Source organism: Syngnathus leptorhynchus, chromosome 1, assembly GCF_054491065.1.
Source record: "Syngnathus leptorhynchus isolate UIUO chromosome 1, UIUO_Slep, whole genome shotgun sequence".
NCBI lineage: Eukaryota > Metazoa > Chordata > Actinopteri > Syngnathiformes > Syngnathidae > Syngnathus > Syngnathus leptorhynchus.
In genome coordinates this window covers 5,697,661-5,720,572 of record NC_141195.1, presented here as the reverse complement: position 1 = coordinate 5,720,572, position 22,912 = coordinate 5,697,661, and the positions used below count along the sequence as shown (strand labels likewise).

General features: G+C 40.4%; 1 protein-coding gene across 5 annotated transcripts in view; it reads left to right on the top strand.

Annotated features, from left to right (window-relative positions):
• LOC147061554 (metabotropic glutamate receptor 4-like) overlaps positions 1-22,912 on the top strand; it is a 92,835-nt gene that overhangs the window by 15,730 nt on the left and 54,193 nt on the right. For all 5 annotated transcript variants that reach the window (XR_015066695.1, XR_015066694.1, XR_015066689.1 and 2 more), the window contains exon 2: positions 11,542-12,455. Coding sequence is in view for 2 of the 5 variants with exons in the window: in XM_085916429.1 (XP_085772555.1) it covers positions 11,949-12,455 (507 nt within the window). In the remaining 3 variants the exon portion in view is untranslated. The remainder of the gene's footprint in view (positions 1-11,541; positions 12,456-22,912) is intronic.

The window sequence follows — 22,912 nt, the reverse complement described above, 5'->3', positions numbered from 1 at the left end:
TCTTGTACTCGCGACCCTTGTTCTTTTGCTGCGATACCTCCCGTTGAGCCCGGAGAGCTTTGGAGAGCTGACAAGGGAGACTTGTACAATTATGCAATGGCAGAGCAAAGCAGCCCTGTGGCGAACATAGACTCAGCTTGACAGGAGCTTTTATTAGCTAGCAGACACACACCGCATATACAATACATTATGCTAAAAGAAATACATAGTGTGCAATAAAGGTTTTGGGTGCAATAGCATGAATGTCTACTTGATGTGATGGGGAATTATTCACTGGCTCTGCAAACATTCTACTCTTTTGAACTTGATTTTATGATTAAGTTGAATCTAGAAAGCTAAAGACATTGACTAGGGGCTTTCAAAAACCACAATTTCAGGTTTGCGTTTGATTTTGTGGTATGAATTTAACAACATTTATTTTTATTTGTTCAAAAACTAGTCAGCTGGTCAACTACCATCCAGTTTTTTATTTTCTTCAATGCCAACATTATTGATACAGTATATGCCTATTGTTGGCACAAGCAACACACTTCACAATTTGTGGCTCGAGTACAATTGAGCTATAACGGCCATTTAACCCGGCTTGTTCTGGCAAATTAAAAAATTTCTGGTTATGTGGACAAAAGAGAGGCAATCGTGCGGCCTTGGAATCGCATTACAAATGTGTGCTGCCGCAATCATTCTGCACGTTGCTCTGCAGAGCCGAAAGCTTAGCGCGTACCATAACTTCAAAGTTAGAAATTTGTTGTGAAAATATTTTTCTCAGCATTTGTGTTCAAATGAAATTATGGCAGTAAGTTCAAGGCTGCAGCTCCGCAGGCGATGCACAGTGACCCACAGATAAAAGTGAGTGTTTTCATTTCATTTCAGCCTCCAGCTGAGACTGTGCACTAACCTTAGCTGTCATGCTCATCAGACTTATATACTCAAATGTAGACAATAAAGACATCTTGGATGTGCCTCTTACGGTATAGTCGCTGTCCATGCCCATTCCAATCAAATGTGCACTGGATCGAGCAGAATGTGCAGTGGCTAGGGAAGCAAAAGAAATGGGAATAGGTTAAAGAATTAAGAATATGAAGGAACCAAGGTGCAATCTTGATTATTTATTGAACTAGGGCTTTGTCAGAAAACCTTTGTTAGAAATATTGAGTCTTCATTGTCTTCGTAAGAAGAAAAAAAAAAAACCCAAGTACCTGCTAAAGTGTCATTAGTTCTTTCTGCGGGCAGCCAACGTGCCTTTATAAATGAATTCCAGGCCAAGAGGCAACCGTGCAATTAATCTGCTTCGCACGACTGTTGATCTCCACACACTTAACAGCTTTTGTAATAAATGAATCGTTTGACAAATAACGTTGATGGGGTAAGTCTCTTTAAAGCATCACCGATGATCCAGACGTTTGACCAAGACACAGACTTTTCAATGCTTTCTTTAGCCAAATATTCCAACAGTTCAATCAGACACTTTTGTGTGAGGAAGCTGCAAGATAATTGCCCTGTTTGTCATCTTGCTCCCTCCCCTTTTGCTTGCATGCTTTATCTTAAGGCAAAGCTGTCGGTGCATGATGAATGCCAGCAGAAGATTGCTTCCCCAACTCTGCAGTAATTTTCAAGCACAATTACCAAGACAGCATTTTTAATTTAGCCTTTGTATGATCTCTGCGGAAGTGAACGTGAGGGTTTGGGAACATGACATAAAAATTTGAGGTGTAGATTTACGACAAGAGATTCAGTTCTCCCAAAACCTTTTATTTGGATTTCCAACTTCAGGATGATAGTGATTTCTGAAAACCGGTCATCATTAGCTTGATTTTTGCTCGATAACATTGTCTCTCAATGTCAGTCTCAAACACAAATAATTTTGTGCTTTCACCAAACATCTTGACTTTGCATTTGAATTACAGTATCCAAACCTTGTCATTAATGCACTTATTTACGACAAGAGATTCAGCTCTCCCAAAACCTTTTATTTGGATTTCCAACTTCAGGATGATAGTGATTTCTGAAAACCGGTCATCAGTAGCTTGAGTTTTGCTCGATAACGTTGTCTCTCAATGTCAGTCTCAAACATAAATAATTTTGTGTTTTCATCAAACATCTTCACTTTGCATTTGAATTACAGCATCCAAACCTTGTCATTAGTGCACTTATTTGTAAATAGGTGAATGCTGCAAATAACAGTTTCAAAGTCATGTTGACACTTTGTCTTGTAAAATTGGGGAAAAAAGGGTCTCACTGCCAGAGCAAAGAATTGCCTTTTCAATCCATCTTCTTTCATATTGGTGGGCCGCCACCTTCACGCGACACAAAAGATGTACATTTGTACATGTTTTGGCTACGATTTGAGCAATTTTCTCGCGCGCTCCATAGAAACCAGGTCTAAGAGATTTTGCCGGCAGTCAGATTCTGGCCTAAAACAACAGCTTGCATCAAACCTTCAGAATCAGTATAGAAGTCAATTTGCGAAATGCATAATTATTTTCAGTTTTATTAGATCGATTGTTGTGTGTTGCACAAGATAATAAGCTTGATAATGCTTTCCTGCCAAAATGTACATTTATTGAAACCAATAGAGAAGCATTGCTGCCGCTACTTAAATATAGACATATTTATATGTCATCAGTATGCTCAGCTCTGTGTGAATAAACATATTTTTGATAACTCATTTACTTACAAATGAAATGTTTGTACTGTGTGCAAAAGGTTGCGCTTATACGCAAGATTACCATCAGGCTCCTGACAACGTGCGCACCGGCCTATTTTCTTCACACCACTGTGCTTTTGTTGATGAATCAGAATTCATTGTAAATGACTTCATGTGCCAGCGGCTTTCCAATTTGCATAACCCGTAACATAATTTTCTCAAAAAGGGCATCTGCTTGACGCATCCCAGCCAATGAGAAGAGGTTTAAAGCCTAAAGCCACAAAACTTTCTCAGTCTTTATCGTATTGTCAGATGGTCGGCATTATCAAAAGGTTTGCTGGACGCAGAACCCGACAACAAATATTAATGATGTCATTTATTTCTCATTCATTTCAATATTAGATTGGAGAACGTGTACGATGATATCCTTCAATCATAGATTTGTGCGTCAAACCTGCGTACACACATTTGGCGGACAACTTTATGTGTACGTACGGTTAGTGAATAAGGCCCATTGTCATCTACACACAGAACCTTTCAAAAATAACTTTTATGCAACAAGTTCTGAAAATCAAAGCATTCCGATACTCGGCTATTTGAAAAGACGTTGGCTTTGAAATATTTGCATGGGAAAATTACATTTGTGGGACCTTGAAGCTAAGACTCATTTATTCGGTTATCGCATATATTTTTTGCTGCTGGCAACACTAAAGACGCCCCGAGGCCAAGCGCAACGTTTCTTCTGTTACCGTGCAGGGACATCAAGAACTTCTTTCAGGCTGCAGGCAACAGAGTTGAACACTTACTTTGCTTTAATCTTTCCATTTTCATGGTCTTTTCTGATTTTTCGATTTCAAGTACTAGACTGCATGTTGCAATTCTTCTATATGTGATTTGTTTTTTTTTTAAATTGTGCACTACATGTCTCTTGCGACCTGCTTTATATGTCTGAATCTACATCATAAAAATAGGACCAAGTGATGTATTTTTATGCTCTATCTTAGTGCTTTTTCATGTAAATAGACTCAACTCACTTTAACCGGGCCTTGTCTTGCAGGAACGTGGCACTAATGGACAGTAAAAGTTATGTCAGCCTATAAGGAAGGCCTGAATAAAAGGTTATAGTAAAGATTATTAAAAGTTGAGGTAAAAGTTCGGTTTTATATGAAAAACCTAAAAATAACAACACATTTTTTTCCGGCGGGTGTTTGAAACGATTCACGTACAAATAATCTTCCAACTGCTTGTTCTCCCAGGACAGGAAACAAAGCAAAGAACATCAAATTAAATGAGTTGTCTTGATATGTTGTTCAGATAAATTGTTTGGTTTTTTTCCCCACATTTAAAATGCCATAGCTTACAATTCCATTTTAGAAATGATATGTGAGACAAGAAGAAGCAATTAACAGTAATTGGTGAAACAGACCTCAGAAAATCTTGAAAAGGTCAACAAACACAAAGAACTAATCATGGCGGAATGCCAAAGAGAACAACATTTGCAAAATAAAAGCTGAGAAAAGTTAATTGTCGTTTTTTTGTGATGTACTTAAAAGCTTAATTACACCCAAAGTCTGACTCATCTCACTGTGAAGATTACTTTGACGTCTGTGCCTGAAGCAATTGACTGGTCAACAAGAATCTTCCGGTCCAGAATCCAAGATGATGGCTCACAAGAGGAATAAAGCGGCAGATTTTAATAAGCATGCTCTGGCAGCCACATTAGCGATGATGTAAAGCTTACAAGCCAAACATACTCTGATTCACTGTTTATATTAGTGTATTTATCCTCCTCCTGGTTGGATTCCTAACATCAAGTATGGGTCATACTCCACTGCCAAGAGAGCACTCATGGTGAGAGGAAGAAAACTGGATGAAAAAAAAAAGGAATAGGATTTAAATCCAAGTCATGGATGGTCTTTGAAGTTGCATACTGTGGATCTCGTAGAATGAATGAAACCATTCGAGTGCTAGTGGACAATATTTGGCAAGCTTCCCCTGAAACAGAACGTCACGAGAGCTTTACTCAATAGGATACTATCATCCATAACTTTCTCCAAAGACCTCAATTCTCCATGAAGTACATTCAGGTTTTTTTTTGTAACAGCGTCTGAAAAAAGTCACATTGTGCAAAAGGCTGGGAAAAAGGTTAATTTTCTAAAACTTGTAACTGCTTAAGCAGCGATTCTATGCCATGAGAGATCATTAGGTATGCCACGGGAACTTATCCAACATCACCATGAAGTACATGAAAGTTTTTTTTTGTAACAGCGTATGAAAAAAAGTCACATTGTGCAAAAGATTGGGAAAAAGGTTAATGTTCTAAAACTTGTAACTGCTTAAGCAGTGATTCTATGCCATGAGAGATCATTAGGTAAGCCACGGGAACTTATCCAACATCACCAATTTGGATGAAAACATTTATTTTCTATTCAAAAAGACTCTTTCTTAATTCTATTTAATTAAAGTAAATTTAGCCCAAAAACTTCAGTGTATGTCACCCGTCGCAATCAAATGCACATAATTAACCTCTGTATAAAAATGTTGTGACTTGTTTTGCTAAGTGGAGTTCTTTGCGATTTTTTTTTCAAAGTGAAATAATTGATTTGGCTCAATAAAGGTTGGGAAACTATACAACTTTTAAATTTGAAAAAAGGGACTAAAGGGACCACTCATTTTATGGGCTTGGGCTGCACGTGGGCCACAGGCCACCAGTTGCCAATTCCTGTTGTAGACTACTAAAGTAGCTGCTGTGACTAAAGTAGCAGACAGAGATTAAAAGTCAGCACAATGTGCACATTCTTAGAAACGCTCAAATCAATTGAAGACCAAATTACGCAATCCTTTTGCTTTATGACTTTTTATGGGCCTTGTTGGGCATCTTTGTCAGTCAGTCCCTGTTGTGAGCTGCACCACAAGCTGTCGGTTCAGCCTGTCAAAAGCGTCAATTCCTGAGCCAAGTTTGGCTTGGAACTTTCATCCACCCCACATAAGGCGCCATCGAAAGCCAACGTATCCACCATGCCAGGGAGAAATAAGTCTTGAACTTGTCTTGGTGGACAAGATGGCCACCAGTCAGAAATCACATATCTTGTTTCCCAACTGAAGGCGGCTCGGTGACGCACTGGGTCGCACGTCCGCCTCACAGTTAGGAGGGTGCGGGTTCGATTCTACCTCCGGCCCTCCCTGTCTGGAGTTTGCATGTTCTCACCGTGTCCGATGTTGGAGGAAACCGGGCACTCCGGTTTCCTCCAACATCCCAAAAACATGCTTGTTAGGTGGATTGCAGACTCTAAATTGTCCCTAGGTATGAGTGCGAGTGCGGATAGTTGTTCGTCTCTGTGTGCCCTGCGATTGGCTGGCAACCAGTTCAGGGTGTCCCCTGCCTACTGCCCGATGACGGCTGGGATAGGCTCCAGCACGCCCGCGACCCCCGTGGGGACAAAGCGGTTCAGAAAATGGATGGATGTTTCCCAAATGTTTTTATGTCTTGATGAAACTTTTGATCCCCATGGAAAATATTTACAGAATATCAGTGCTTTACACATTGCCTACACATTTTCTCACACGTTTTACACATGAGACTGGTGATAATTAATCATGAAATTTCCGAATACAAGCTCCAGGCTCTTCTATTTTCTATCCAAATATCCGTGCCCCCGAGGTGAACAATCTGCTCCTCTCTTTGCCTGTGTAGACAGGAAGTAAATGGTGGTGCTCTCATGATAAGAATTCCACTTTATTCATTCAAGCATGGCTTAACAGTGAAACCCTCTTTGACAGGGTGGTGGGAATCAGAGGGAGGCAGTGCTCATAGCTCCTGCTTCCAGAAGTGCAGTTAAAGCCCAGCTATACTTAGAAGCACCCAGTGTGATTCGAAATTTGGGATCCTGACAAATGCCCGCTTATTGTCGCTGATGAGGGAGGCACCGTTGGAGCAATCGCATTGCTGTGGCAAAACTATCTTCGGTGCACACTCCGCAACGGGTTAGCTTGGTATTACTTCATGTTACAGCCTGAAAGCGGCTTCTGAAGAGGGCTTCAGACCTTGGCTACCTTGGTTAGTTGTTTGGAATCGGCAGGTCTTGCTCTTGGTATCAAATCAACAAATATTAGTAAGAGCTCAGTTGGAGTTAGTAGGCAAGATGCCACCAGGTGATGGTTGCACATAATATGGATTTGTTAGTGTTTCATAGTCTAATCAGGTGCTTCAATTGACTTTTTTTGTCCAAAGTTTGTAGTCATTAAAATTTAAGTTTAAGCGTGTGGTAAAAAAAAAAAACAAAACCTCTTCATATGGACTGGAGCCATGTAAATTTTACTTAAATTGGTTTCAATGTATAGTTATCTGATTGCTAAGAACCTTTTAAAGCAGTATTTGCTATGGACACTTTCTGTGTACACAAGGTATGCAATATAAAATACTTATAGAGACATCACAAACTATGCAGATCATGTAAAAGCTCAAGTCCTTAAAAATATAAACCACTACTGCCGTTGAGATGCACGCAAACAAGCACTTCATGGAGACATCCCGTGAATATTGAGTGCAACAAATTATCTAACGTGTGAGGACGAGAGCTGATCATGTGCCTTAAAATTTGAAATAAAGAGACTACGTTTCCATAGTCTAAAGCTTGGGATGGAGTTACTGTGTGACTCAGTGGTTGGATAAAAAAACAGTGACTCACAATTGTCATTTTGTAACTCAGCCTCATCTGTGATGTTTTTTCACCACTAGGCTCTTGCGCTTGGAAAATTATTGAGACAATTTTGTGAGTTACGTGCTTGGGAATACATACACACATACACCACATTTGTTATCACCTTGCCATCTTGAAATGCATTCAGTCATGAATAAGACATTGAGTCAGAACAAATCATAGCTGCCTTCCTCATAATGCCTTTGTTGCATTAATTGTGCATATGTCGGGAGTAACGTTTCAGTTTTGCCTGTGAATAATTCAGATCTTACATATGAGCATACGGGTGGGAAACATGCGGTCCTGTTGTACATAACGTGTGTAAGAAACGACAAAACTCGACAGGCTTCCAGCATTTCATTTCTCAGAATGATTCCTTTTCCAATAAACGTTGACAAGTGTCCTATTCTGCATTTCCCCCCATTAAATGAGTCCCGGCTGGCCCCGGGCTGCGGCAGGCGCCGACTGTTTGTTAATGGAATCAGCATTTTACTTGAAAAAAATGTTAGCGGGTGAATAAGAATCGGTCGTGTCTGGTGGAGCGAGCTAATGGTGGGTGTCCCCAAGACTTAAGATAATGGAGGCGTGGAGAGGTGGGGGCTGCGTGCGGTGTCACTTATTGAGATGGTGTGGATAAAGACTGCCGAGTAGAAAGTTGCATTGCATGTAATGAAATGAACCGCCTTTAAAATTCCTTTGAATCACATTTTTATGCCCGCTGTCTTTTTCTTTTCATTTGTTCTACCTTGACTTGTCTCGTACTAAATCAACATGGCTGTGGGTCATATTTTGAATTTCAATGCGATTTTGATTCACATATAAAAATGTTTTGGCACCTCTGGCCATCCCTGTGTGGAGTTTGCATGTTCTTTCCGGGCCCACGTGGGTTTTCTCCGGGCACTCCGGTTTCCTCCCACATCCCAAAGACATGCTTGGTAGGCCAATTGAGCACTCCAAATTGTCCCTAGGTGTGAGTGCGAGTGTGAATGATTGTTCGTCTCTGTGTGCCCTGTGATTGGCTGGCAACCAATTCAGGGTGTCTGCAGCCTACTGCCCGATGACTACTGGGATAGGCTCCAGCACGCCCGCGACCCCCGTGGGGACAAGCGGTACAGAAAATGGATGGATGTTTCTGATTTACCCACAGTAATTTGTTGTCTTTCATTTTTGTCACCCCACGAGCGAGCCACCGAATTGCAAAGATGTGTCACTCCTTTCCTTCTTCTTGACACTGCTATTGTCGACAAACAATAGTCGGTTTGATGAGGGTAATTATTAAACTTATGTCACTGACAAAGAAAGCGGAGAAGTCTTGCATCCTGGTGTAGGTGGGAAAGAAAACAACGGCTGCATGTTTGGAAAGCAAAGAGGCTACGTTTTTGTTTCCATATGTTGCTGAATGTCAATAGCATGCACTGCAGAGTGCTACATTATGGGATGGAGGCTCGCCTGATGTTTTCTCATGTTCTGAGCAAACCAGCAATCAAATATTCATTTTCAAGCTTTCAACTTGAAGACTGTTTCTGAAGTTGTCACAATGGACATATGGCTCCCTGTTGGATTTGAACAATTTTATCAGATGGTGGAAGCTTGTCTCTGAGGGACCTTTTTTTTTTTTTTTACCCATGTACATTATTTGTCTGAAGGCTGTTGACATTTACCAAATAACATTTGTTTTGAAAGTACCATAAAATCATAAATATATTATCAAAAAAGTGCTGTTTAGAATGAGGCCACTGTGCGGTTCCAGCAAACTGCTGACCAAGCAATTTTTTTATTTACAAGTACATATGTCAAATTTAATGATTTTATGCGCTTCCCTCTTTGAATATCATCGTCATTATTTTCATGTGGGTAAAACTATCCCATCAACAACATTTTTGTTCCCTGCAGCTTGACACAAAGGGAATCACTTTTGACTTGAAAACAAAACGAGAGCGCCACAGTCGCTAATTGTTCTGCAGGGTTTCCTCGCAGCCGTCTGGCATGCCTAAACTTGTTAAATTATTTTTGCTTGCTGGTTGGCGACTTGCCAAAGACACATTCAAAATGGAGAATCACTCGCATCAAACTTTAATCATTTGTCAGAACTGAGATTTATACTTTGCCCCACTTTTAAAATCCTCTCAGTTAAAAATCCCCTGAAGTTGTTCACAATTCTTATGTCTTACTTCTGACCCCAAAGCATTTCCCAAAGGAAACATAAACAATTATTATGAAGTGGAGTTGCTTTAAAACCAGCACAATACGTGTGCCTGCCTGGATTTGGTACACAAGTCCTGGCCTCTACAGACAGCTGATGTTTATCTGCACAAATCCTCACCCCACCCCATCTCACCCCTCCCCTAACCCTGACCAAACGGCTGCTCAAAGTGCCAGTGTGCATACTGAGTTTCACCGAGCTAGGACAGCAATGCAGTGGCAGCAAAGATTCCATCGCTGAGATGTCTAGACACATTTCTGTAGACTCCAAAGGAATTCTTTCACATTTTATTTCACATGCTTTATTAACACAAATGTTCTGCATCTGTTTTCTAATCCACCGTGATATGACGGCCACTCCCCTCTCCCCCCAATGTGACTCAAATAAAGAAAATACATTTTAAAAGTGCAATTTTTTTTAAGTTGCTCTCTGCTCAAAATAAGAGGATCGCATCATTAAGTTGTATTGGACCTATGGCTAAAAGACAGGTGCCATAATATCAAAAATTTTGATTGTGTGCTGATAACATCTTAGTTTGTCTCTTTAAACTCATTTCCAGAGAGACCATTCCCAGGTTTCCCGCTTTCATCGGATGGAGGCTTTTCCTCAGAACAAGGTGTTTTCCAGCGAGTGCTCAGCACTCATCCATTATGGATGCTGCGTTTTAGAAGGTGGATCTGTGCAGATTATATAAATATCTCCTTTTCATTCCCAGCAGGATGGGAACTGTGTTAGAGCACAGGGCATCGTTCTGATGGCGTGTTGATGTGAAAGAAAGAGAAGTGATGCGGACGCTAGAAGACATAAAAGCTGTCTAGAATTCATGCAAATCTTTCAAAACCGTCTCGTTAATGAGGTGAGCTCAAAATTGGGGAAAACGTGCTATTTTGGAGTAGTGACGTAGAGCTATCTCCTTTCCTTGGTGGAATAACTGAAAAAGCCATGGGGCTTCAGAATTTGTGGTCTTGTATGCTATGGCCACAGTAGGAGGCTGTGTTTACATAGACGGGAGCAGCATGGAATACAAGAACCTCACATATACTGACGAAGCTCAGATGCTCAGAAGAAGATCAAGAAGAAATGTGCAGCCCAAGCACTATATATACTGAGCAAGTGGAATATTGATATAAAGAGCAGATGCTTGTTAAGGAATATTCCATTCGTCCATTTGGCACATCTTCGATCTGGTCACTTAAGTGTTGGACTCGATCATAATTCACTTGGGATGGACTGATAACCAATAAATGAATTGATCCACATAACATGTTTACATAACACCAGAGGAAATTATTGTCTCACTGAAATAGAGTAATTGAGAACATGTTGGGCTAAAATTGTACAAAATTGTTTTTGTCTCAGTATGCCAAGAGACATAGCAAGAGAATGGAATAAGCCAATATGCTTCATGAAAACTCCATAAATTCAGATCTGGATCATACGTAAAACCAGAAAGACATGTCGAATTCAGAAAAAAAAAATGGCACCTTCTTTTTTCATACCACATATCAAACAAAGTAGGCTCCAAAGCAAAGCGTACAGCCCTGTGATTGACAAGTAATCGGTTGATGACGTATCCATCCAGCTTCTCTGTCACCCTGACCATGATAAGTGGTATAGAACGAGAAATGTTTTTTTAAGGGTTGAGAAAGCAATATACCATCAGATTGTTGTTAAAATTTGAACACTGGAATACCCGACGGCAGAAAATCTGGTCTGCTCAAGGTAGAATAAAAATAATTGACTGTGGAAAGCGCTCGAGGAGTGAAATCCCAAACATGATCTCTGGACTTTAAAAAAAGATGAAAAGAGATGTGGATTAAAAGTTAAAGTTCATGGCCTTACTTTAAGTGCCAGATGTGTTTCGCTTTAATTGGATTTCAAATGATTTATTAACCTTTAACTGTGTGGAGTACTAATGCTAGGAAGCACATTTTCTTCCATGTTTCCTTTACTTTTGAATGTTGCTAATATGCTTTTGCTCTTTTTCTCCACAGGCACTTTCCGTGCAGTCCGCCGGGCCCTTGTGTGAATTTCCCCCAGCCTGAAGGACAGCCACAAAGCCAGGAGCTCCATAGTGATTTCCCCACAAGCACAAGAAAGGCTAACGCACGTGCTTCCTTATGTTTTTTACTCAAGCTGTCTAAGAATGCTCTTTGCAGTTTCACTCTCGGCTCTCTCTGCATCGTTGAGGTTGTGCACGTAGTTACCGCATTCCACTGCGGGAAGACTGAAAAAGCAAAGAAGAAAAGAGCCAGACCCAACAAACGTGAACTAGGATAATTAATTGCATCCTCGTTGGAAAGAAGATGACTTTGGTCTGAAATTTGTGGCGTTTGCATGTGCGTTTATGCGTGCTTACCTCTTTTATGGTCAAAGGGTGACAGGTGGCTGCTGATTCAAAATGAACCTGCCAGGTGGCTTTGTCTGGTGCTGGTGGCTGTCGCTGCTTGCTTGTTGTTTCTTCACCTCCCAGGCGGCCAAGCCCAGAATGCCTGGCCACACGCACCTCAACTCAATACGCATTGATGGGGACATATCTCTGGGTGGGCTTTTCCCAGTGCACGCAAGGGGAAATGATGGCAAAGCCTGTGGCGAGCTCAAGAAGGAGAAAGGGATTCACCGGTTGGAGGCCATGCTGTTCGCTCTGGACCGCATCAATAATGACAACGAGCTGCTGCCTAACATCACTCTGGGCGCTCGCATCTTGGACACCTGCTCCCGCGACACACACGCTCTGGAGCAATCGCTGACGTTCGTACAGGCTCTGATTGAGAAGGACTCGACCGATGTCAAGTGCCTCAGCGGAGGGCCGCCCATCATCACAAAGCCGGAGCGGGTGGTCGGCGTGATCGGCGCGTCTGCTAGCTCTGTGTCAATCATGGTGGCCAATATACTGCGTCTCTTTAAGGTCAGTCCTTGCACAACAACAATCACCGCTTCTTCGGTATCTGCAAAATTATTGTATTCTCTGTAGACAGTACCTCAGCAGTGTAAATCCCATTTATTTCACATATTTTCTCATGAGCCCGGGTTTTAGAGACCACCAACTATGTCAAAGAGAATAAATCAGAATGAATCAATGGCGAGTCTCATTGTGGTTTGAAACAAACCACAGATAGTGTTTATAAAATGTAAACAGCTAGTAGCTATGGTTGTCAGCTATTCAGGATTATTACAAGCCCTTCACCAAACATTTTTTTACCAACCTAATAAAGTCTAGTTTTGATTGACGTCTCTTAAAATTGTCATTTTGGCAGAAAACCTTTGATCGTTTGCAAGACGCCTTCGCCAACCCAAAGTATACTTCCAAATAAAGAAAATGATCTTCCCCAAAAGTGTCATTTTGGAATGGCTCTGCCAAGATGTGCTGTAGAGTGCTGTAATAAAATAAATAGGTGCTCCAGCTAAGTATTAGTTTAAGGGTGTGCATATTTATGCAACCAAGTTGGTTTCTATTTGCCCCGTAAAAAAATTCCAATTTTCTTTTCAATTCCATGTTCACATTACAGATAATAAAGGTGTTCTTGTTCTCACCACAAAATCCTGATATTTTAATGAGGGTGTGAAGACTTTAATTTTATAACCATTACGTGCAGACATGCTCCATTCAGAGAATGCTGTATATTTGCTCTGAGGAGAAACTTTATTCCTCTTCCCTTTACCTACCAGAGAAGGGTCGCAGCAGAGACCTTATAACAACCTTACAACTTAATCGGAAGAGATTGATTTCATTAAAGGCTGGAAGACCCACAGATAGCAGAGAGCAAACTCGATTCATTTTCAAGTTTGTGATACGGCTTCACAAACGTAACCGGCCAGACATTCTGTCGGAAGGATTTTGCCTTGGTATTGCCGCATCTTCTAATTACTATGTGGGAGCAAACTAGTTTAAATTTTATCTGTCAAAAAGGTCACTGAGCTGCGCCGGGAGCGCTAGCAGCACAGAACATCGTGTTCTAGGGAACAATGGATTTGATAGAAAATTGGCAAGCTGTGCTCTATAGACTGCGTTCAGGCGTGTTCACTCACAGATCAGTCCAAGTAAATGAAAAGATGTGTGCAAGTACGAGCTGTTGGTGACGATTTTTGGACATTTCGTGATTTGACAGTTTTGCCATTGACGTCGCACCAAGATAAAGGGGCAGACACGGAGAACATATATATCTATAGTGTCAATGAAAACAAAGTATTCCGAGATAATGCCAAAGTGAGTATCATTTTCCTGATTAAATAAAGTACACATGGGCCTGTCTAAATGGTACATTAACTCTCTGAATTTCATACAATGGATTAGCAGAGTGTGAAATTCAGCAAGACCAGGCAGAAACCACTCTGCTGGCATTATTTGTAAGCTTTTGAGGCCACAAAAGGGATATTGACTAGCAAGTAAACTTAAGGTTGTGCTCCCACATGGCTCAGCCAGCGGGTTCCGGCTCTTTTCTCCAGCGTTATAGTCACATAAAACCATAATTAGGACTCCTCTGAGTGGTGAGGAGGTCTCACTGCTCCCCACTTCCTTCTAATCATTAGAAAGCTAAGACTCTAGTCTGCATCTTTCAGCATGTTTCCCGTGCTGAGCAGTCAACTTGAAGCTGTGCCTTTATTTATTATTGCCGTCCCGTTATGACAGTATGGACTTTTTAATACGTGATGATCCATATGCTCCTTCGTATTCTATCAATAGCAGCATTTTTGCTGAACAGTTTAAATTGAGTGCATCAGTTAAAATCGCACGGCTAAAGCTACTGTTGTTTTGAATGATGCGTATATTTATTTATTATAATGTGAGTATCCCCTCAATGTTTCGTTTAAGAATTTATATTTCATTTTATCCATTGCTGTTGTTAAAATTGATAACAAATACAAAGGTAAACCACAGTGGTCTTCATTGCAAGCATTTATTTGACAGATATAGATTCTCGACAGATTGCTGTGAATCTGCTTTCACACTTTATAACACAAGCAATGCGACAGTCGGTATCTTTAAACCCATTTTTGTTTCAAGACCTCAAAAATGTTTTGTGTGAAATAAATTTGCTGCTCTTGAAAACAGGAGCAATACATCACTGAAGTGACTTGCCCAGTTGTTTACGGACAGAGACGATATAGTCCAATCTCGCGGCTGTATCGTATTTTTCTTAGCTTGCGTTGGTGCTTTAACTGCTTATCATTTTTCGATGTTCTGGCACAAGTCTAAAGGCAATCTAACTTGATGTAGTGTTCCGGCCAACTTCATTTGTGTCGTCCTTCTGTAGCTGCTTGCCATATTCATGAGGGAATAATTTATTTGTCCACTGTAATTGGCTTCATGTTTTCAGCCTCTAAACTTTTGGCTTTTTCTTTGTCTTCCCCGTGGTCTCTGAGTGGCTGATGGCAAAGTGTTAGCTCAGCACTCTCGGGTAAGCAGGAGTCCGTCCTGGTTGCGTGTTATGAATATTTTACTATACCGTTATGTAATTGATGCCAAGGGATTGAGGTTGAAAGCTCCTTCTTTGAACTCCCTAGTCCAACTTTGACGACACCACTTGGACCACGTAGTAGTTAGTGTAGGATACATTGATTATAATCGTGGATCTTCTGTATCTACGTATGTATCTCGAAATAGAGTATTATCAGAAGTGGGTAGTAATGCGCTACATTTCCGTTATTACTTTTACATAAGCATAATTTGTTTTGGTTTGTCAGAGAGACTAGCTTTGGGCACAATCACGTGACTGTTCCACCAATCCAGCATAACTGCTATAATACGATAAAAAAAATGTTGGGTGAACTTGAAATTTCAAGACAACAAACTTGGATAACATTTTAAGTCGGGCAACTCTACTAAATGTTTTTGCTGTTGTGAAAATTGGCTTTCCTGCATTTCATAACTAGTTTGCTATTTCTTGCAGCCAGTCGTTTCGTTCCACGTTTTTATTAAGAATTTGAACAGTTTTGCTATCAGACAAGTTCCATGTCGCTTATGGCGCATCTGCAGTCACGAAACACAAGATTGCGCAACTCTAACAGGCGCAACTGGTGACGGGGAGCAAGATAACATGGGAGCAAGTTGAACTTTAACAGTGGTACCAATACCTGTGATTTAGCACGATTCTAGATACTAATTCGGTTACTTTTAAAATCACGTATTTATTTAAAACTGCTTAAATCGTATAGTAAACTTTATACATTAAAATAGAACAGCAGTGGCATGGAGCCTTGAAGTCACACATTGATAAAAATATGCAAGACTGATCATAAATAACAATATTATAACAATATTCAACTAATATATATAAAAAAGAGCAGCAGTGGCAGTCTCAAACCTCTCAAGCATTTTTTGCACGTTGGCTTGTTCGAATCTATAATTACTCCGGTTGCATCTGCCTCGAATGCAAAATCAAGCTCGTGTGTTGGATTTCCACTCCCACTTGCTGGAGCCGTTGTTATGAAAGACCGAAAGTTTTGTTCTTATTCAACGCCGCTGTCTGCTGCTCTGTGCGCTCGCCTGCGTATAGTTTTAGCAAGAATCGACACAACTCGCCAAGTAAAAAGTTAAATATTCGAATTCACATTTTACATCTGAAACTAAAGGCCAAACAATATGAGTTGTGTCTTTTAGAGTGTTGCAATGCTTGACTTGAGTTCTCCAAATACACGTACTATTTAATTCATGGTTACCTAACACTGTTTTTCTGCATAATCACTGTCGGGAAACAAAGACAATTTAATTTTTCATGGCTGGATTTGGCTTCATTTGTTAGTTTTGTAAGATTTAATTGGCCATTGGTGCAGTCGAAGTGATTATTGTGTGCTGCAAGTTTTCTTCCATTCATCCTCTGATTAAAAATAAAAATCTGAACTTCAATTTTTTTTAACTTGAGACATTTTTTTGTAGGACGTTTTTACTTGAATCATAAAAGTAGCAATACTTTTGTATACACCTCTTGGCTACTCTTCCCACCTGAGCATTAGTGACACGACATGGGGCATATGAAATCAGCAGTCAAAAAACAAGGCAGTATTTTGGGTGTTGAAATTAACTTGCTGAGACAAAGAAACGGGGTGAGGAGCTTGTGTGTGGGGGGTGGGGGGGGTTCTTCCACCCAAAAGCTTTGTAAATAATGTACAAGCCAGCTCAGACAGTGTGCACAAGTTTTTCCTGTGTACTGGCACGGCAAAGCCATGAGGGATGATGCTGGATTGCATCTCTCAGAACCAAGAATTGGGCTTAACTTTCCTGCTGTGCATTCTGTGAAGTTCTGTCTGCCTCTCATCATTCATTAAAGACATACAGAGGGCATGAGGTGCGGTGCCCCCATGCACACCCACACACCTATATAAGCACACACACTCATATATGCACTCATGACAAAGAGTGGATAGATGATTAAATAAGGGGATAGCATATAATGCGCGCTATTGTATTTTATCAGCGGCAGACTTTAGTGTCGGTTTGAATAATGATACAATTTCTGCCTGATCTGTAACTTGAAATGTTTTTATGTAAATTGGCATTAGAAAATAGAAGTCCTCATGCAGTCATGAGGTCTTACAAGCAAGCATCCATGCTTTGTATCATATTTAGCACCTTTGTACAAGGGCTACGTTTCAAAGTTCAATTACATTAAAAAAGTAATTTCATGCTAACACGCTATAGTTTATTTACACAACACATTCCTTGAAACTCGCAATCCATGGCCAGTAAATGTTATAACCATTAAACCACCTTATTCCTCCTCCAACAACCTTTATGTGAAGGAAACAAGCAACAAGAAAATACCCTCATCATTTTACAGAGCGGTGGGCTTTGCCCTTCAATTTGACTTTTACAGCTCAACACACCAAATCCATGAAGCTCTTCATCTCTGCTTGTACAGGAAGCTGCTATTGGGTGAAGATTAACTCAGCTCCAACTCTAGCCCAAGAAAACACAGCCATTTCCCAAAGTGAAGCTTTCTAAGAAATCATACCTTTTTTATTCTTGCTCCACTTCATCCATTTGCACTTAAAGTTTTGAAATCCCTCTGCAAGCAATGGGAGCTACTGCTGGTCATCAGCAAGTACATTCGCAATAAGCACCAGTCTGCCTCTCTCCTCTGGCACCTTTTTCTTGCTTCGTTCGAAAAATTTCACACAAATTAATTTCGGCTGTTTAATTAGTGTGCACTGTCTGATCTACTGAGGGCATGTTAGCGGGAGGGGGGGTATAATGACTTTATTTTTATGTTTAATTGCATTCTGCTGAACATTGCTGTAAAAATCAGAACGAGACCCAATAGGGGAGACACAACAGGATTTCTTGCTGTCAGTTTACCGCACTGGCTCTTGTCTCGCCCACGTTTGCCATGTACGTGTGGAACTCCACTCTAACGCATCTTTAAAAGTTTAAAAGAGCCCCCCCCCCAAAAAAAAATCTGGTGAACAAAATCCAGCAGACGGAGGAGGCGCCATCGCATCCTTGAAAAGAGCGTGGGATTAAAGGCTCAGGCAGCTGTCTAAAGTGCAAGATCTCAGCATCAGCCCACCATCCATCATCCAGGCTGCCGTGCCTCGGATTTAGTTGACTTTAACAAAGCTTGGAAAGAAATCAGAAAGCCTTCAGTAACTCAAGCACGTTAAATTAAGAGCGATCAATAGTTTCATGACAGCTGCCGTATTGATTGTGTGAAGGGCGGCAATTCTAGTCATTTTTTCCTCATTTCAGTTTTTAATACTTGAGCTGTCAGTGACAATGTCATCTGGTCAAAGATGAGCACAAAACAGAATTGACCTACGTTAATGAATAATTTAAACACAATAGTTTGGATGCACTGTCAAAAGGGGATGGAGCAGGGAATGTTGTAATAATAATGAAAAACATCGACTACATTAACATTTTGTCTTGTTTACAAATAAATAAAGCCAAAAATAATATTCATCCATCCATGCATTTTTCTGTACCGCTTTGTCCCCACTGGGGTCGTCGTCGTGCTGGAGCCTATCCCGGCCGTCATCGGGCAGCAGGCGGGTTGCCAGCCAATTACACAGAGATGAACGAACAATCTTTCGCACTCACACCTATGGACAATTTGGAGTGCTCAATCAGCCTACCATGCATGATTTTCGGGAAGTGGGAGGAAACCGGAGTGGCCGGAGAAACCCCACGCGGGCACGGGGAGAACATGCAAACTCTACACAAGAAGGGCCGGAGGTGAAATCGAACCTGCACTCTCTGAACTGTGAGCCAGATGTGCTAACCACCATCCCACCCCAAAAATAATATATAAGATACAAATTGAAAAAATAAAAATAAAATACTGGCTTAACCTACAAACAGAGAGGATGTTTGGCTGCTATGAAGGTAAGTAAAATAAATGTTTCTGTTGACCTGTGTAATTATTATTTTCATCTATTTTATTTGAGCTATTACATTCATCTTATTGGAAAAAATTTGCGGAGTAATTGGGAGCATCCTGTGAATCTACCAATTTGCTGGGTACCAGTGTTCCTCACTTCAGCCCTGGTGTCAGTGAACAGAGGGTTCAGCACCCTAATGAGCATAAGTGTTAAAAAAGATGGAAAGATGGATGAATGCTTTATCAAATAGAACTCAAAGATCTCAAATATAATACAAGGGAAACTAATTCTATTCTAATGTGACTTCAAAAATAATAATATGAATGCAAAAACAAGCCTGTTAGAAGTTTAATTGAAATGTCACTCAGGGCTTGGCTATACTAAGCTCAGCACAAATGAATACAATAATAAAACATTGATTTATCTGAGAGCCTGGACAATGAAATATTGCTTATGCTCTGTGAGATTGAGTCAACTGCAGCTGGTTTTGGGGGAGAGTGTGCGGGGCGCACCCTGCATTGGTCAACAAGCCCATCGGTTAAAAAAAACAAAATATATATATATAATCTCATCTTTATTTCATAAAAAATTGTCCAAATATGTTGGCACTGTGTGGTTCAGCGTCAGCATTTCGTCACTTTTAGGTTGTATAGATTTTAAACATAGCTTCCTAACATTGTGAAGGTTATTGTAATATCTGCAAGTCTGTAGCTGTTTTTTTGTGTGTGCTCTTTTTATAAGCAGTATCGTCGTGACAGCTCTTTCATTTTGGGCCACTTGAAATTATATAGTCTGTCGGTGACTCACACTTGAGTTGTCGTAATTGGAATAACACCACCGAGCAACAATTTAATCACATTGTCCGGTCCTTACATTTTTCTCTCATTACTCTCTAAAATGATTTAGCTTAATTTTTCTTCCCATTGGAATAATTGCAGAAGAAAAAAAAAAGGATAATAGAGGATGTCAGACTTTGGAGTGAAGCAGACAGTATTTATTTTTTAAAGGAAACATCCTCACACATCTCCCCTGCATTTATCTCTTGTCGACCTGAACTTCATAAACCAATTAGAAGCATCATGTGTTGACATGGACCACCTTTTGTGAGTTTCCCTATCCACACCAAACTAGCAGATTCAGTTGCTCCCTTCACAATGGCCTCCTGATTTTAAGTGTTAAAAGTGTGAAAATATAGACTGCTAAGTGACACTTTGATATATGAAAATGTGTCTTTGAGCGAGCCATTCTGAAATTTGGAAATTCTCTTATCACAATCAGGATGCTTTATGCCAAAAAGGTCCTGCTTGTCACCTTTTGGAAAAATAGTAACTTTAGGTATTAACTTAGCTATTAGCTAGCAAAGGAATGATGTCGACTTTGTGGCATACTCAGCCCCTGGTTATCATCGTGATATAAACCCACCCCCCCAAAAAAGTGATTTTTGTAATTCTTAGTGTATTTTTACGCATTAATATTGGACACTAGGATTCAGACAAACACTGACTCTCAAAAAGGTCAGTTGCTTCAATCAATGCCAATGTCAAGAATGCTGACAAGGGCCTAGAATTCTCCTTATTTACCCCATTTGTAAGACCTAAAGTCACCTCGGATGAAAAGGATGCTTTGCTCACGTTAGCTGTCTGCTGTGGTCAGCGTCAAAGCACATCCAGGAATGACACGATCCGAACATACCCGCTATCAGGTCTCAGACATTAGCAAGTCCCCGCTTGATTCTAAACTTGAGAGACTGTAGGCACACTCACTTAACTCAGCTGCATGCACTATCAATGCGCCCCATTTCTCTTTTCTGCAAGTACAGCTGGAAAATGCAGTAATCAAATATTTAATGGAATATACTATTGGGGTTTGCAAAGGAGTACTTTTTTAAAGTTGTAGAGAAGTTGAAACATGTACTGGAGGTGTAAGCTTTTCCTTTATGTTACAAGGAATGGCTCCAATTCATGTTACCTACGATGCGTAGTTATGAAAAGGGCTACATACAAATACTACATATCTATCAATAATCTGGCATGTCAATTCCATCATTTCCTCATCGTATTTCCTTTTGCACTGCTCAGCAAATGTAAAGCTTTGCTGTAATAGATGGCCGGAGATCCAGAGCCATATTTTGCACATCAGCGGTATGCACGCTCATGGCTGCATTTTTAAGCCATGTTTGCCATGCAGTTGTAGTAACAGATATGAAGGAGGTACTCTGAATGTACCATTAAGAGTGTTTTGTTTTTTTACAGATTTCCATCCTTGTCCTTTGAAAGTTCATTCAGAAACTTATTTCAAAGGGAACCGTCCTAATCAGTTTTTAATGGAAGGAAAAATAATCACTTCATGGATTTTTTTTTCTTTTCAAGTGATGATTTCTTAATAGCTGTTGTAATTAATAATTTAGTGGTGCTAATCAGCTGCCTTAAAGTTCTTATGAGATATTCAACAAGGGCTCAAATATTAGTCAAGGATTTCCAAAAAGTATTCTGTTCAGTCATCAAAAAAAAGTCTCAAATAACATATACATTTCTTTTATCTACTTCCACTGACCAAACCTATTTTGTTTATATTTCAATTTTTTTCTAATTTGGTTGTGTCCACACATACGCATACGCTCAATGAGGTGGCACGACACAAATCAATAGGGTGGTTGGAGCTCTAAAAGCTGGCAGGGAGAATGGATTGCAGAGTGCTTTGAATTATTTAACAGCCCTGTGAATTTGTCAGCACAGACTGTTTACGCAGCAACATTCCAAAGAGCAGTGACCAAGATGTGAAATATCAGAAGTTTTCACAGGTCGGAGCAGCATAGTAAGCCATTAACAGCTGGGAGGAAAATAGAACGCTGAGATTGTAATTTATTGTATTTTTCTGTAATAAAATATTAAATAAGTATAAGAGTTATATAAGTTTCATATATTTTGGCCTCCTGTGTTTTGGTTTCAGTAGAATTAATTAGTTGTCAACATGAGGATGCACTCAAGTTAATCCCTGTTCCATTTGTTCAAAAACATTGGGCCGCACAGACTTGTCACCTGCAGCTCGAGGAGACAAGATGTAATTAGCTCCTGCTACTTACCGGGTAACTCCTTTGTCCGGCGCTCATTTCCAAGAAAGCTTGCTACAGTTTGACACTCATCATCTTGCATTCAGGAATCCTGAAAGTTGTCTGATTTTAGAAAACATGGAATTGTATGTCGTTCACTGTTATGCCATGTAATCAAATTTCTTGTCATTGAACATGTCGTGAGTACAGAGCAATGGAATACTTTTGGTTTTGGTTTCAACCTGTCCAAGAAACATGAAAAAACAGTGACAGATAAAATGGGCAGACAGAAACGAGAATCTAATGGTTTGCCAGATGATGCACTGTAGAAAGACTGTTGTGAGCTGCATTTGTATATCCATACGAATTTCTATGTGTCTGATTCACACCTGGCTCCCAGACATCGTCTCTGCCGTCTCCTGACTGATGGTGTAACACTTTCGAGACGTCCTCAGGGAATCCTGATCCAGTTGCAAAGGTCACAGAAGAAGAAGGATTGAGGGCAATGTCGTCGGCTGACCATCTGGTCTGCGTAAAATCCAGGCGATAAGGCCTTCTAAATAAAGATAACAGTTGTTTTAGGTCAAGCGTTGATTTTCAGTCTGCTTTGAATCTCTCGTAGGACATCTCAATGGGCAAGAATGGGACAAATTTGTTTCTTCGAGGTGAACTGTTGACTTGTCCAAGTTGACATAGGCACAAATGGCACTGGGGATGGGGTTGGGGGGGTGGGGGTCAAGTCCCTTGCAGTTTCCTTAGGACTACGATCTGTGCCCTGCATTTAAGGCAACATGTAGGATTCAAACATAGGTTAGGGTTTCAAATTAGGGTTTTAAAGTCTGATTTTAAATACGAGTTTCGTTTCAAAGTGGAGTTTCGTCCTCCGGGAGTCCAGCATGTCGCTGGCTGCATACCGTACATTCCATCTGGACAAGTGGGATCAGCTCTCCCTGATCTTCTTATAGAGAAAATTTGATTGATTGCTTTGAGTCGATCAA